Consider the following 14,778-nt stretch of genomic DNA (forward strand, 5'->3'; position numbering starts at 1 on the left):
GGAATAATTTTAAGGGAAGAATTCTAATGAAAGAAAACTACTCTTCCTGCTAATCTATATTGCTTTATAGAGTATTCAAACTCCCTTTCACATTTGGAAAAATTCCAACCATGGGCCAGTTGCTCAATTGATATTCATCTGTTTATTGGTTCCAATAGTATTGCATCAATTTAACCAGGTTGAGAAACTTACCCATTATTCACAAAGTACATTCAGTTCAGTTTTAGTTCAAAATTTCATCTACAAAAATCTGTGCCTGATGTTAAAAAGAAAAACGCATCTAGAGATCATCTTGAAAAATTGCTTTGTACAAACAGATTGGAATACACTGTTTAGTTTCTATGTGTAACATGAAGAGATGTCTTTTATTAGCCAAATTGACAGGTGGGAAAATAGGTAAGATTTGGGGGCATATAAGCCCTTCTTCAGGTCTCTGTGTATTATTGTTGTTTACGTACGTGCAACTAAGCCATGCTCTGGCTGATCCACTGAAGATAAAAGCCTTACTGCTACTTGCAGAACTGTTAATGGATTAAAATAACAATAACAAACATTAAGGTTTATCCTCATTACTAACTCTGCTTTCACTGTGGACTAAACAAGAGCTAAGTGTGTCATTTTTTTTAACTGTGTAAAGACTATTATGTTGTTTCTTATGTCTAAGATTCCTCAGTACAAAGGAAGCAAAGTAGGACAAATATTACAACTGAGATGAAAGTCTGACCTTCTTACCAGGACTTTCTCAAACTCCCTTGTTCGCCTTTATGCAGCCTAATTTCATAGACAGCATCTTACGTTTGCATGTCCACACTTTCACAAATGAATCTTCTATACACCTATGTAACATATGGAGTTAAAAAGGGGGTGGAGAGGAAGTGATGTATGTGATGCTGGCACTTGTCTGGCTGTGCAGAAGATACCAACTTTTTCATTTAAATTAAAGTCTGTGCACAGTGCCAAACTGAAAACTGTAAAGGCTACAAAATAGAAAGAAAACCAGATATTGCATACCTGTATAGATGAAAAATCCCCAGAAGCACAAGCTCCAAGAATAGCAGCACCCACCAAAACAGACTCCACTTCTTTGGACAGGACAACAGGCTTACCTGTAGAAGAAAAAGGCATGCTTCTGTTAGGAAGAATGAAGCAGTGCAGCACAAATGGCACACTAAATAATTAAAGCAAAAAATACAAAGAAAAAAGCAAGGAGAAAGGATTTGACTTGGAAATCAAGTTCACAACATCACTCAGAGTTACACTTCTGTTGTAGACTAATGCAAGTATCTCTGCTCTGTGGTTCCAGGCTCCAAGAAAAATGCAGAACTTAAATAAAATAATTTCAGCAAAATATTCATGGAGAAGATAAGATGTACAAAGACTAACCTCTCAGATCTTTGACAACAGCTACTTACCTCAAACAGCCTGGTATAAACCTGTTACCCACATCCTACAAACCCAGCCGCCTATTGAAAGGTGATCCGTAGAAGAAAATGGGGTGGTAACCTTTTTGTTTCTTTTGTAATGCATAGAAAAGAGATTGTTTCGAGTTTGCTTTTTTAAATATATAATCAACAAAGCCAGTCTGTTTTTGCTGGAAGACAAAAATATGAGCAGTAAGCTTTCCTAAGCATGAAATCATATGAGAACTCTTGTCTTCCAAATTTTACAAGACACATGAGACGGAGATTAAAACCCCAGAAAAACAAACAAACTTACTATATATTTTAAAGAATTAAAACACTAACTATTTTCTACACAAATTAAGTTTCATTACCATGGATAGTATCATGAACATACTTTCCCTCAGTTCAGACAAAATTTTCTAAGATCTGTATTTTACTGTAAAAAGAACAGGAAAAATAGAACAAACAAATAAAAGTCACTTGCTTTCTTAATTCTCTCTAAATAATACTAAAATAGTAGCATCAATCTAACTACCTTTCTAACTACACATTAGATGCTCACTCTCACTAAGCCAATGAATTTAATAGTCCTACAGTATTTAGCATGTGTGCACATTTCCATTACTGAGATAATTTCATTCAATGACTGAGGAAGCAAACACATCGCTGGGAGACGGACTTCCTTCTGTGAATAGTCTCAATTATATTACTCAAAAAAGAAGTGTTGCTCCTCAGAGCCAACTGTACAATTAGAAAGAGCTGAAATTCAGAAGAAGATCTCTCACTGAGACCAGTGAGCCACCAACTACTTCCACAGAGCCTTTCCTTTGGAAAAGATGAACCGATACTTTTCAAAATAGGGAATAAAGTTATTAATACAAGAAACAATTATTAATAAAAAGTAGATTCACCTAGCATCCCAGGTTATGGGGATCCCACATTATGCCAACTTTGTACTGTTCCACCAGTGTAAAGCTGCTTGCAATCAGCTTCCAGCAGCACAGAGCTGCCACAGTGGCCTTTTAACCACTTCTCCCCCTAGTTAGCACAGATGGAGTGTCAGGGAAAGAGAGTGGATATAGTGAGGCCCTGTTGTTTGATTGCTGGACTGACAACTAACAACAAAGCAAAACTGGTGTAGTTACACCATGTCTTAAACTTCTCTGAACTGTGACCAAACGAATCCATCTTAAAAACATTAGTGTAGTATCAGTCACCTGAGCATTCCTCCTCTTACGATGGTCCCACAGCTCAGGAATGGGGTCGGCTTCAAACACTGGTAGATAACCTAATACTAAAGTTTATAGCTCCTTGGGGTGTTTGCCAGGCTTTGAAGCACTAGACGATTTTCAGCATGCTCTAGAATTTACTGCACATTTCCTGCATCATCTGCATGCATACAGAATTCTTACCAAGCAAACAACACAATCAAGATACTTTCTAAGTGGCCTGCAAAATTATCTATCGGATGTCTGCATGACTGAGTCGTGGGCATTTGCAGCTAACAATAATATATTCAGATTTTTTCTTTTCGTATAAGAATGAGGGATTGATCCTGGAATGTTAGTTATTTTATCTGATAGGCTCTAATGAGCTCAACATAACCAAGAGCATTTCAGTTAGATGAACTCTGACATCCCCTGTCAGTCACAGCTTGTACAAATGGGGGAGAACTACAGACCGCAAAAAGACCTTTTCATACTGAATTGTACTTGGCCATTAGCTACAGTCAAAGGACTCTTGATTACATTTTAATCAGAATACCTCTTCACAGATCTTCTATTTCAAATGTCATGAGCCAACATCACAACTCTACATGCAGCCGAAATTCACATAAAACATCTGAGCTATATAAGGAAAGGTGTGCACTTGCCAACATCACTTTTCACAAACAGAAAGTACTAACTGTTGACAACAACGTATTTAGTGAATTTTGGGTCAGTGGCCACGTCTCCATTTCTGTTTTTTCTTCAAGTAATTGCAAAAAGCATATTTTCCTCTTCTTTCCTGATTCAACGTTATGAAGTATGGTCTGATGTTAGGGCAAGTCAGATCTTCATACCAATTGCCCTAAATCTGAGCTTTAAAATTCATTCATGACAGTTCAACTGCTCTTAAGTTGTAATATACCCAAAATATACATCATTCAAAGTTTTGCTGAAGTCCTTTAAACTCAATTTTCTATTTTCCCACATTTGAGGCACACTGAATGGATTTGTAGGTGTGCTAAGACATCCAGTGTAGGCAGGCTAAAGGGAGTTTAAAAATATCGTGCAAGCTTGAGACCTCTTTCTGTACAGTACCATACATACAGGTCCTTCCATCTGTTAGGAATTCTACAAAAATCAAATGCATCTCCATGCAGGAGCAAGGATTCACCAATTGTGCCCTAAACCGTTTTAATAAGAAGAACACTGAAATAATTCTGAAAAAACGTTCCACATAACTGATAAAATGTCCACTGTGAGCAAGAAATGTCAGGAGAAGGAAGTCCCATGGAATTCAAACAGGACAAAGCTAATGGTGGTTTCAGAAGAAATATCACGTATCTTATGTGAAATATGCTCAATGTACTGTGCATTACTCGTGTCTATTTTATCTTCTTGTAATTGGAGTAATGGAATCATTTCTATAGAAAGTTTAAAATCATTTTTTTTAAACCTGATAGTGAAAAGTGTGTATGTATGTATCATAGTTTTTTGAATTCCATACAAAAGTTTTACATTAATTCCATTGCACCTTCCTGGAAAAACCTTTAAGGGTAAGATCTACAGACTGGAAGTCATGTTCAGTGTTTCTCTAGGAAGTTGGTTTTCTAACAATACAAATTATGCAGCTTTGTTTGCTCCACATCTCTGTTATTCAAATGTCTTTAAATTTCAGGAAATCCAGTCTTTCAGAAAGTAACATTTCATTATACAACTTTTGGCCAAGCAGCAAAATATAGTTCTATATAAAGAAAGTATTTATTTTTCCAAAGACAAAGTATTTAGCCACCTAAAATAATAATGTAGTTTACACTCCTTTCCCCCCCACTTCCTCTAACTTACCAGTAATGTCAGCATGCATCTGCACGAAGAGGGGGTTCTTGCTCAGACCACCACACAGAAACAGTGTGTTGATATGATGCCCTGCAGCCTGCATAGTTTCCAAAATATGTCTTGTTCCTAACTTCAGAAAGGGCGAGGGGAGAGGGGAGGGAGAAACAACAGATGAGCACAGGAGAGCAGACACAGGCAAAAAACTTAAGGAACAAATGTGCTTAAAAGAACGATAGAAATGCATAGATACTAACTGCCCCTAACAGTAACCTGATGGCTGGGAATGGGCCTGCAAGGGTAGGACCTCTGCTTAGCTTGCAGCCAGTAACAGGCGTTGTAATTCAGAACAAGAAAGATCAGACAGATGGCACAAAGAACTGGGAGGTACAGAAGTGCAGCAGACTGCAAGGAACAGCTGGGGGCTGGCTGCAGGAGGGAGCAGGTAGCTACCAGCATGCAGGAATGCAGAGAAACAGAGCTCCCAGGGACCTGCGCTACCTGCCCAGCCACAGGCAGCAGATATGGGAAATCAGCAGAAACTGGAGGCAGTGATAAGCAGCCTTTGGTGACCAAAAGCTGCAGAGTATAGAAAACATTTCCAGAACCAAGTTCTACATGGCAAAGACATCCCCATCCAAAACTACTAGTCACTTCATATTACAGCACCCGAAAATCATCTCAGGATGGAGATTCCAATTCTGGAGCCAAATAGCAAAACAGAGCAACAAAAAAGAATCATGTGAAAGCTGTATACTTTCTTTTCAGTAAAAAAAAGAAAACTCGAGGAATTTTCGACAGGCTTAACTCACTGCTTTTGTCCTGTATCGTTCAAAATAAAATGTGCCACTTCATGCCTCGATCAATTGAAACATATCTAAAACACAGGCATATTTAAAACCTCTTTTTTAAAGTCTATAGTTTGATATAGTCAAACTAGAAAAGTTCCATGTTCCATTCTGTAAATGACGAAAGCAAATACTCTGGCATTTCTAAGAAATCTTTTCTCTTTGCTTGCTTTGCTTGCCTCCAACTGTTCACTTAAGTCAACCCTTTCCCTCCTTCCTCTTGCAAGAAAATTGTCAGTTCCTTCGCATTTGTCCCCCAAATTCTCAGCTCCCTATGCTCCCTGGCCTTAACTTGGAACTTCAGACTTGACTACCTGCCAAATGTAAGCCAAAATTTTGCCCAAGCTGACTGTTTTGTATGTAAATGCCCCCCAAAACACCACCTGGTCGAAGTTTTTACAAGCCATCATTTAAGTTTTCTTTATCTTACACTCCAAGTTCATTAAGAGGTCTCCAGCCTGCAATAAACCCCTCTTCAAATAAAGCTACTGAAAATTGACACTACCAGCGTTTCCTCAGAATTGAGATGTTTATTATGAATAACTGGCACAACTCTGGATAGGTCTTCAAATGTATTTTGTTTTTTAAGGCAAGTGGTTATGAGGAACTCTAGCAGCCGCAACACCAGCTGACTAAATCCATCACTTCCCTATTGACACAGAGGGCTAAATTCCAAATGACACAGGCACAATTTTAATTATGGAAAAATAAACTACTCTAAAAAGAGTCTGTCTCCTCAGAACTGGCCTGACAGCCACAATTATATCTCTGATCATGTTCTCATCAGTCTAACTGCTGCATCACATTTTGCAGTGAATAGCTAAAAGAATATTCTCTTTCATTGTATCTGAAATTCAAATTTATTAACAACTTCTTGCACAACATACACGCTCCTAAGACCCTGAGAAAGAACATGCTGTGAAAACTATTTTGTGTTTACCTGCCTGGAAAATTGTATTCACACAGAAATTTAAATTAAAGCTAGACTTATTTCACTGTGGGTGTGGGGGGAAACTAATTTAATCCTGGATTGGAGAAAATGCAAATTGAGGGTCTTCAAATGCAAATTTTATATAAAAAGAAAAAAAAGAGTCTCCTGCTGAAAAGAAAGCTGGAGATTAACATTCTGTGGGCAGGCCTACACTTTTTACAAGGTTTTCAGTTAGGTTTAAAGTCTACATAGCATCCATTGAAGAGAACTAATGGTACAGGATTGGGGCCGTCCTGAACAAGAAGTATTTCCTTCAACAAAAGTGAAGCTAAATTGGAGCATCAGGATAAGGGAGGAAAATTAAACATTCTGGGTATCACACTAGCATTTAGTAAATATATCGAGTCAAAAACAAGTCTATTTCTATCTACTTTTTAATTACTGTTTGAATGATGTTTTAAGAGTGATGAATTCCTGTTAACTTACAAGAAAAAAGAATGCTAAGGTATGATCTTTTATCTTTTATCTCATGATCAAAACAACCAACTATCAAAAAGACAAACCAATGCTGAATTTAGTGTAAAACACAGTATTTGCAGTTCACAATAAAATTTGAGATGTACCATAAAGTCAAATAATAGGTGACTTTCCCAGGACGTCCAGCAGAGAATGCTTCCACTTCATTAGTACACTGTAATAATGGAGCACCTGTTTGATACTAGGAAGTTTTGTTTTCAGCTTCTTTCATGGGACAGTATCAGTAGCTGGCATGGTTTAAACTCTCCTAATCATTCTTATTTAAATCGTGGGATTATATTAAAGCATTAGGTATAACCAAGCTACATTCATCTTAAAAAGGATCAAAAATGACAACGGTGAATTTCAGACTTGGGTTAAATTATCACTATTTGCTGAAGATGGAGGGTTAATACATCAGGCATATAACTCTCAGTAAATTTACAGCAGCCGCCCACCCTCTATCCCAGATGGCTGACCCAGCCTAGCAAAGACTTTAGTTGTTGTTTAACCAGTAGAGCACTTTGGAAGTTTTCCAGCTGAACACAGTTTTGTCAGGAAAAGTCCCCAATTCATCTTTTTTTTTTTTTTTTTTTTTTTTTTTGAAAACATCTCAAGTTTAACAAGCATTTTTTATTTAAACTATCACAGAAAGATGTCAAAGGAGTGTCAACTTCAGTCATCAGATGCTTGGGGACAGGGTGCACCACTGAAAATACTGTACACCAGGGTTTCAAACAGCTTCTCTGAGCTTGGATTTCATTTAAAATTAGAACTTCCTGTGAACTGGAAATCCTGGGTTCCAGAAAGCCTCTCATCTGAGAAAAGTAGGGCAGGAACAAATGTGTTCCCATAAAATTACCAACCTACGCACATTAGCAAACATCTATGACACTTTCATAAAGATGGTCTCTCTTTTAAATAGCCCCAGGTTGGGAAGGCTATACACATGGCAACAGCTTGCCTTGCAACAGGAAGACCAAGGGAGGAATGAGATCTGGCTCTGCTCAATTTGTAGTGTTATGAGCTGAATCACAGACCTACGCTGACTTGCTGTGGTATAGAGTCCTGACTCATCTAACAGGCAACAAGGGGAAATCCATGGTTTTAGGAACAATCTGAAGCTGAGGCATCGTAGGGGAGACCAAGTTTCTTCATACAATTGCCAAGTTTTTTTTTTTTTTTTTTACCCCCACTCTCTCAGCTTAACCTCTACCTAGCCCACAATGTTAACATTGTCCCATATCTGTATTAGAGGCAAAGGCTCCGTTTATAGAATTGTCATACAGAGAAAACTTTTCACGGGAACATTTTCTCTTCACTCTGGCTTCCCCTTGTCCATTATTTTACTGTAGGTAATGTGGGTAAACAATATCCTGTTCCTTTAAGAAGCCTATAAAAGTGAATTCATCTATTATTAGAAATTTATTTAGTAAAAGGGAATGATCGGTCCGCCACAGAACATGAGATAACTCATTTACTCTTTTATGCACTTAAAATGGCTTACAGCAATGGCTTGAATCGTGGCCAAGTAGATAACAGCAAGTTCATCCAGACCTCGAGACAATGTTAGTCCAACAACCTGTGTGAAGATCAAAAAGAAAATGAACAAATCGTTGTAACAAGTTTAAGTGCTAATTCCAAGCCCTATTTTTGTGAGATGTACACATATCATTATGCTAAACATGTTATCCTTTATCTGGGGAAGAACCACAGAAATTGCTCTTGCACTTGCACAGAAATAAAGAACAAATAGCATATTGTATGGCATTAGAGTTAGACTGACAGTCTTATGTTATGACTTATGTTATGTTATGTTATGTTATGTTATGTTATGCTTGTGAATGTACTTGATGTAATAATATGAACATAGTATTGCACAGAAATAACATTTTAAAAGTCCTTCTCCTTCCCCCTTCCAAGCATCCTAATACCAAAAGACAATTCATAATTAAGGACTATATCTTAACCTCCTTTGCTCTGATATAAATTATGCTGGATTAATATCAACACAGGCAAGACCTGAATGTAGCCGTAACTCTGGCAGAAAAGATGCATTGCTATTACCAATATTTGCATAATGTCATCATACTGAAGGAAATTCTGATTCTACTGCAGCAAGTATTTCTTTCATAAAATTTTTCTATGAAAATAATGCAGTTCACACTCAAATATTACTATGTTCTTATCTGTTCATCAAGGAGATACTCACTCCAAGGACAATATGCCAATTCGAAGTGCATTTTTGCACCTCTATCTATCACCAGATAGATATATTGATACCACCAAATTATACCATTACGGTACTCTTCTGTCATGGTCCTGCACAGTAATATCCTGGCCTGTGGTCTAGCTGATCTGCCACCATGATGTTCAGTAAAGAGAGACCTCCAAATGTTTAAACATGAGCTGAAAATCTCACTAGCAGAGATTCCTCATTGAGCTTCCAAAAGCTGCTTTTTTTGGTTCTAGGCTGTAATGCTCTAAAAGCTTCTTTACAGAATGCAATATTTCAATATTGTTCCTTGAGTTCCATAAGTGCCATTTTTAATACCACAAGCCAGACTATACATATAATATTGGGCTCAGCTCTGAACAAAGATGTGTGAAGCACCATGGTTGCTTATTTCTAATCATGAGAGAATGTATGCTCATTCTTAGTAAGAAGCACAGAAGCATTTCAGTTTCTGTTTAAATTAACCACCAAGAAACTCAAATTCTGTAAATTTACTCAACAGTTATCTGTTTGAATTAAACAATCTCTCCTCAGAATATTTCAGTCTTTTTCCAGATAGGCATAACCAATTTTGTGCTGAAACTCATTGCAACAGAAATGTAAAATTAGGCAGACAGGTGAGCTTGCCACAATAACAAGCATTACCACTCAGTGTTCTGAAATGTAATTCCTACGAAAGGTACTGAGAGATACACATATCTCCTCACACTTTTAGAAAACAGATGTGGCTCTAGCAATATCTGAAGTATCCCGGTCTATAGTTTTCTTCTGAAACATTAGCATATTTCAAAATACAGAAAGAAAACAAAACCCTATGGAATAGTTTAAATAGCTAAGGAGGAGTATGTTTAAAATTACAAAAAAAGTTCATTCCAAAATTTTTTTTTTACCCCATATTGACCTTTTTGCAAAGACAGGCTGTTTCTTACCATGCCCTTTAGTGTCAGATCTGTTAAGGGAGATCTGTTACCATGGAAATCTGGCCAAACATGTAAATCAACAGTGAGGAAACCCACAGGCAAAGATTTCTTAATCAGATCCAGGTGACTGTTCAAGTATGTATATATGCTTTGAGAACTAGAAGAAAAACAAGTTGGGGAAAAGAAGTGGGGGAGGTTATTCATCAAACATAAAACATTTGCACCTCCACTACCAAATGCAAAAGAACCATCAAAGCATCCCAATCATAAAACAAACAAGGAGAAAGGCAAAGGCACTGCTCGCCCAGCACATGGCACTGCAGAGGATGGCTAGCGAGGACGTCTATCTGCACTTGCATTCAGCAAACCACCCAAACTCCTCGGTTCAGCAGGATGAGTGGAGAGTGGGAAAGCTGATGCTCTCGAGCTTGTACATTGCCTCCCACAGGTCCCTGGCGGAGCCAAAGCTGCTTGACATTTTGGGGTTTGATGATGTTTCTCTATAGCAGAAAGCAGGTGCTGATACTGTGAAAGCAAAAGCTATAGAAAGGAAAGCCCAGAGAGAGGTATAAGGAAGCTTCCAGAGAGAAATGAAAATAAAATTTCATTACAATGTTTAATGATTTCTCCCATTAACAGATAATGCTAGACTTACAGCTTTCCTTTCTTAAACTGTAACTATTTCAGTGTGTGTTATGATTAAAATGCTGCAATAAGGGTGGAGGAGAGAAAGCAAGTGGCTGCTGTTTTAGGGAGGAGCAGAATATGGGCCTAAATATGATTGTATCTAAGTTCAGACACTACACCCACCCCCACGATATCCCACAGCCTTCTCTCTTGGCCAACAGCAATCGTAGGACTAACGGTGAACTCTCCAGCGCTTTGGCTTGCCACGACTTTAGTGACATTCCAGTTTAAAAATGTTGCAATTACGGTCAGAATATTTTTTCAAACATTCATACTGTCATAAACAGATTCATATATATTTTTCAATTCCTAGGAAATCTCAGAGCGGGGCACTTAATTCTAGACATGTGGGTCAACAATCGCATCTAACCCTAATTACAATTGATTAGGCATTGTCTCGTCCACTATAGACCTGAACAGTGATATTCATTTAGCCTCTACATGTATATTCAATCATGTACTAATGAGATCCCTAAGGGAATTTGGCATATGCTTTACTAGTTTGACTTCTGACCTCCTAGCAGCTGTATATTTATACTTTGCATTCAACCATTCAGCTGCATGTTTTTTCAATTATACCTTACCATGTGTACGCTATCAGAGGATATCATTCAAAATGAAGTACACTTGGAAGACATTAAATAACTAATTCACATCATTATTCACATACTTTTAAATGTGCTTTATACGTCCTCTTGGACCTGAATTATCATAATTTGGAAGCCACAACCATTTTTCCCCCTTATTCTAATAGTGGCCCTATTTCTACATCCCTAAAGACCATATTATAAGCAATACTTGCTAATGACAAAGTCATTGATTTCCAGTCTAAATCTTGGATTGATGGTTGGGAAGTAAAAGGAAGGAAAACTTCACTCAACCAGAGGGCTACCAGACATCCCAGCTTCTATCTGGTCTCCATGCTGCTTAATTACACTCACAGGTTTTAACTGTTCAGGCGGCTCTGCAGACTACCTGGACTGTGCAACATAAGCTGAAATTCAGCCAAATCCCAAGACCCAAATAACCTTAGAATTACACTTCTCCACATTTTCCTTCTTTTTTTCTATATATAAATGTGGGTTATTGCAAAATCCTTCAAACACTTGCCAGTTCCAGTCTCTACCAAGCCTGTGCTATATGTAGTATTAAACCACAGGCTCTCTGGAGCCCTTTCTATTCAGTTCTGTGTAAAGGTATCAGTAGAGCTGGATCTGGCTTGCAGAACTGAACATTAAAAAGGAATTATGCATGAAGTGGAGAGTAATAAATCAACACAATTTTGCCCAGGGTTATGTTTGTATTAGGGACACAGTTTTAGAAAACAACACGATTTTGGCATTTAATTTGTTCAGGAATCTTATAAGACGCCAGTAGGTATCCTTTAGGAAAAAAAAAAAAAAAACAGATTTCTAAATTCTAAATCTTAAAAAAAAAACGAAATGCCCTAAAAATCTACATCTGCAGAAAACTGACAAATACTATTGTTATCTACTGTCTGAAAGGTCCCAGAAGAGCTGAAAGATATGCACGTGTTACTTCACTGTTGTTTTCCAGAAGCCATCTCTTTAGATGGGGAAATGGCTTTCAGAGGTGAAGGGAAAGAAATTTTGTCCTAACACACAGCTTTTCACAAAGTGCCAGAGGACATATAATCCGTGATGTCAAGCAGTTAGACACTTTCCTTCCTCCAGAAGATAGGAAACCTTAATTCTAGCAACTGTAAGTATTTAAACTTTAGAGTATAAATGATCATGTTATTTTCTTCTTTTATTTTGTACTGTGGTCTACATATCTTGGATTTTGCCTCATCAGCGATGGCTAGATGTCAGACCTACACAATATTGGGACTGAAGACTGACTGTGCTCTCTACACAGCCAATTCTGTGACTTGCTGAACTGCATGAAAAGAGGCAGTTTGTTGCCCACAGAGCATGGCAATTAGTTAGATCAATGGCTAAATCTACAGTCATTCAGACGATCCTCATATAACTCAATCCTCTCTACTTTCAGTAGAAGAAGGGAAATGGGAACATGGTGACAGCACTGGGAGGGCTGCTCAAGACTGGCCAGCCTTCAGTACAACTGGTCAGCAGGAGCTGGTCTCTGGCAAGTCTGGCTAAACTGCCTCGTGCCTGCAAACTCCTGCTCCTGGTATATGCAGAGGAGCAGGACTGTGCACAGTGAAGCTTCTGAGATCAGTTGTTCAGCAGGAACTGTTGTGACATTGCTGAATTCACTTATGAGCAAATCTGGGAACCAGGGAAGGTGGAGGTAGGTAAAAGACAGCAGCAGGTAAGAGGCACAGATTTGTGAGCTCAGATTTTTTTTAATGACCCAGACATGCATGTGCTCTTTGTCACTACAAAATCAGCCTAACTCTTGACAGTGTCGCACACTGCAAGGGAAGCAAAGGTAACACGTAACTGCACACATAACTAGAGAATTCTTATTTTGTTTTCTTTCTGCAACCACTTGTATTTGCAGAAAAGGTATAAATTACTACATCTACAAGGAGAATATACTAAATATAATAGAACAGATTCTCTGAAATTTTACTGAGATTCCCAGGCAAATAATCTATCATCAACAATCTCCTCCCCAAAAAGAGGGAATTTTTTAATTATTTGATTTAAGAAAATACATAATCCAAAGTTTGGGCCAACATTGTTCACTAAAATACACCTTTCACTTTATGCAGCTGCTGCTATAATCGCTATAATAAGGTTAAAGTTTGTCCTCTAATATGTCATAACAGGTATGTGCAGCAAGAAGAAATGAAGAGAAAAATTTATTTCAGACTGTGAAGTTCCTGATTTTTATAGATTCAAGTTAAATTCCTTAAAGATATTTGAGGAGAAGGAACAAGAAAATAGGGTGAACTAGTAGATTTATTTACTAAACTTACAGCTATGTAAACATTTTATTAGGAGAATGAAATCTGAATGCTATCTGGAAAACACTGTAAAAACACCACTGAGCAAAAGAACTTGATAAAATATCATAATCCTCTTTATCAATACTATCCTCCACGGTTTTACTAACTGCAGAAGCCTCAAGTCCAAAGTCATGGCCCCATACCTTCATGCTACATCAAGTTATGCCCTTGATATTCCATATCTAAGATCCTCTTTACTTCACAGTCCAAGCCTTTCGCACTGTGAAATCTGTTATGGTCAGTCCAGTATCAGATCTACTATAGACAAGTAGACCACTTCTGCATACTTGCTTTACCAACACAAAAAAATGGCTTGTCATGGCACTACTAGCCAAACTAATTTACACTACTTAAGCTTTATGAAGCTCATGCCTCATATGGAGGCACTGGAAAATGGCCTGGAAGCCAGAAGAAAAAAAAGAAAAAAAAAAAAAAACAAACCCCAAATAATCTATATTCCAAGGAAACAAGATTTTTTTTTTTGGGGGGGGGGAGGGGACAGTTTAGAGAACCACATAGACAATTCTAGGAAGCATAAATCTATCCCACACTGAATGAAGCCAAGTAAATTTCTGGGAAGCCTAGTCAAGTTCTCAGTAAGCAAGTAAGGTATTGGACTTTGCAAAGCATGAGAAGGTCATCCAGAGAAATCAGGTAGTGTTCTGAGCACACGGAGGATAGAAAGTAATCATATGTGATACATCTGTCAGAAGTGACCCCTACATTTCAGATGGATTGAAGATAAAATGTCAAGTTTATTGTTTGTTCTTAATTCAAGAAGAAAAAGAAATTTAAAAAGACAAGCATACTTTCATCCAATGTGCCTAACTGTTCAGCTAAGATCTCTCTGGGAGAGATGTGAACTATCTTAAAAGGAAATTGAGCCAAAATAGCTTGGGAAAGTTCAGATCTGAAATAAGTCTCTGGATAGTTTTCATCTACTTTAAAAGTGGATCAGACTAAAATTCTGCATCTCACACAGCCTAGTCCTAGAGGAAGCCTGGAGTTTACCTGCAACTCACTCCTACATCTTAAGTTTTGTCTAAAATCTTATCCTGGGTGTCTATGTTCTATTTGTGTCGCCATTCAGGAGTATTTTTTCCTACAGTAGCTATCCCTTCATTTATATTACCGTTCAAAATATAGTAATTAATATATTTTTAATATAAGGTCTAGCTCATCCCTGGAGCTTAACATTGTCACTTCCAAATTAAGAGGTATCATTAGTCCAAGGCACACAGGTCTGCTGAGCAGAGCTCAT

General features: G+C 37.7%; 1 protein-coding gene across 6 annotated transcripts in view; it reads right to left on the minus strand.

Annotated features, from left to right (window-relative positions):
- FGGY (FGGY carbohydrate kinase domain containing) overlaps positions 1 to 14,778 on the minus strand; it is a 152,546-nt gene that overhangs the window by 31,112 nt on the left and 106,656 nt on the right. For 5 of the 6 annotated variants that reach the window (XM_062581583.1, XM_062581581.1, XM_062581580.1 and 2 more), the window contains 4 exons: positions 9,902 to 10,049; positions 8,244 to 8,318; positions 4,454 to 4,574; positions 1,012 to 1,106 (listed from right to left, as the gene is read on the minus strand). In XM_062581583.1, coding sequence (XP_062437567.1) covers positions 1,012 to 1,106; positions 4,454 to 4,574; positions 8,244 to 8,318; positions 9,902 to 10,049 — 439 coding nt within the window. Of the gene's footprint in view, positions 1 to 1,011; positions 1,107 to 4,453; positions 4,575 to 8,243; positions 8,319 to 9,901; positions 10,050 to 14,778 lie in introns of those variants that run through there. The other variant, XM_062581584.1, reaches the window with a different exon arrangement.

This window comes from Rhea pennata, chromosome 8 (genome assembly GCF_028389875.1).
Source record: "Rhea pennata isolate bPtePen1 chromosome 8, bPtePen1.pri, whole genome shotgun sequence".
Lineage (NCBI taxonomy): Eukaryota > Metazoa > Chordata > Aves > Rheiformes > Rheidae > Rhea > Rhea pennata.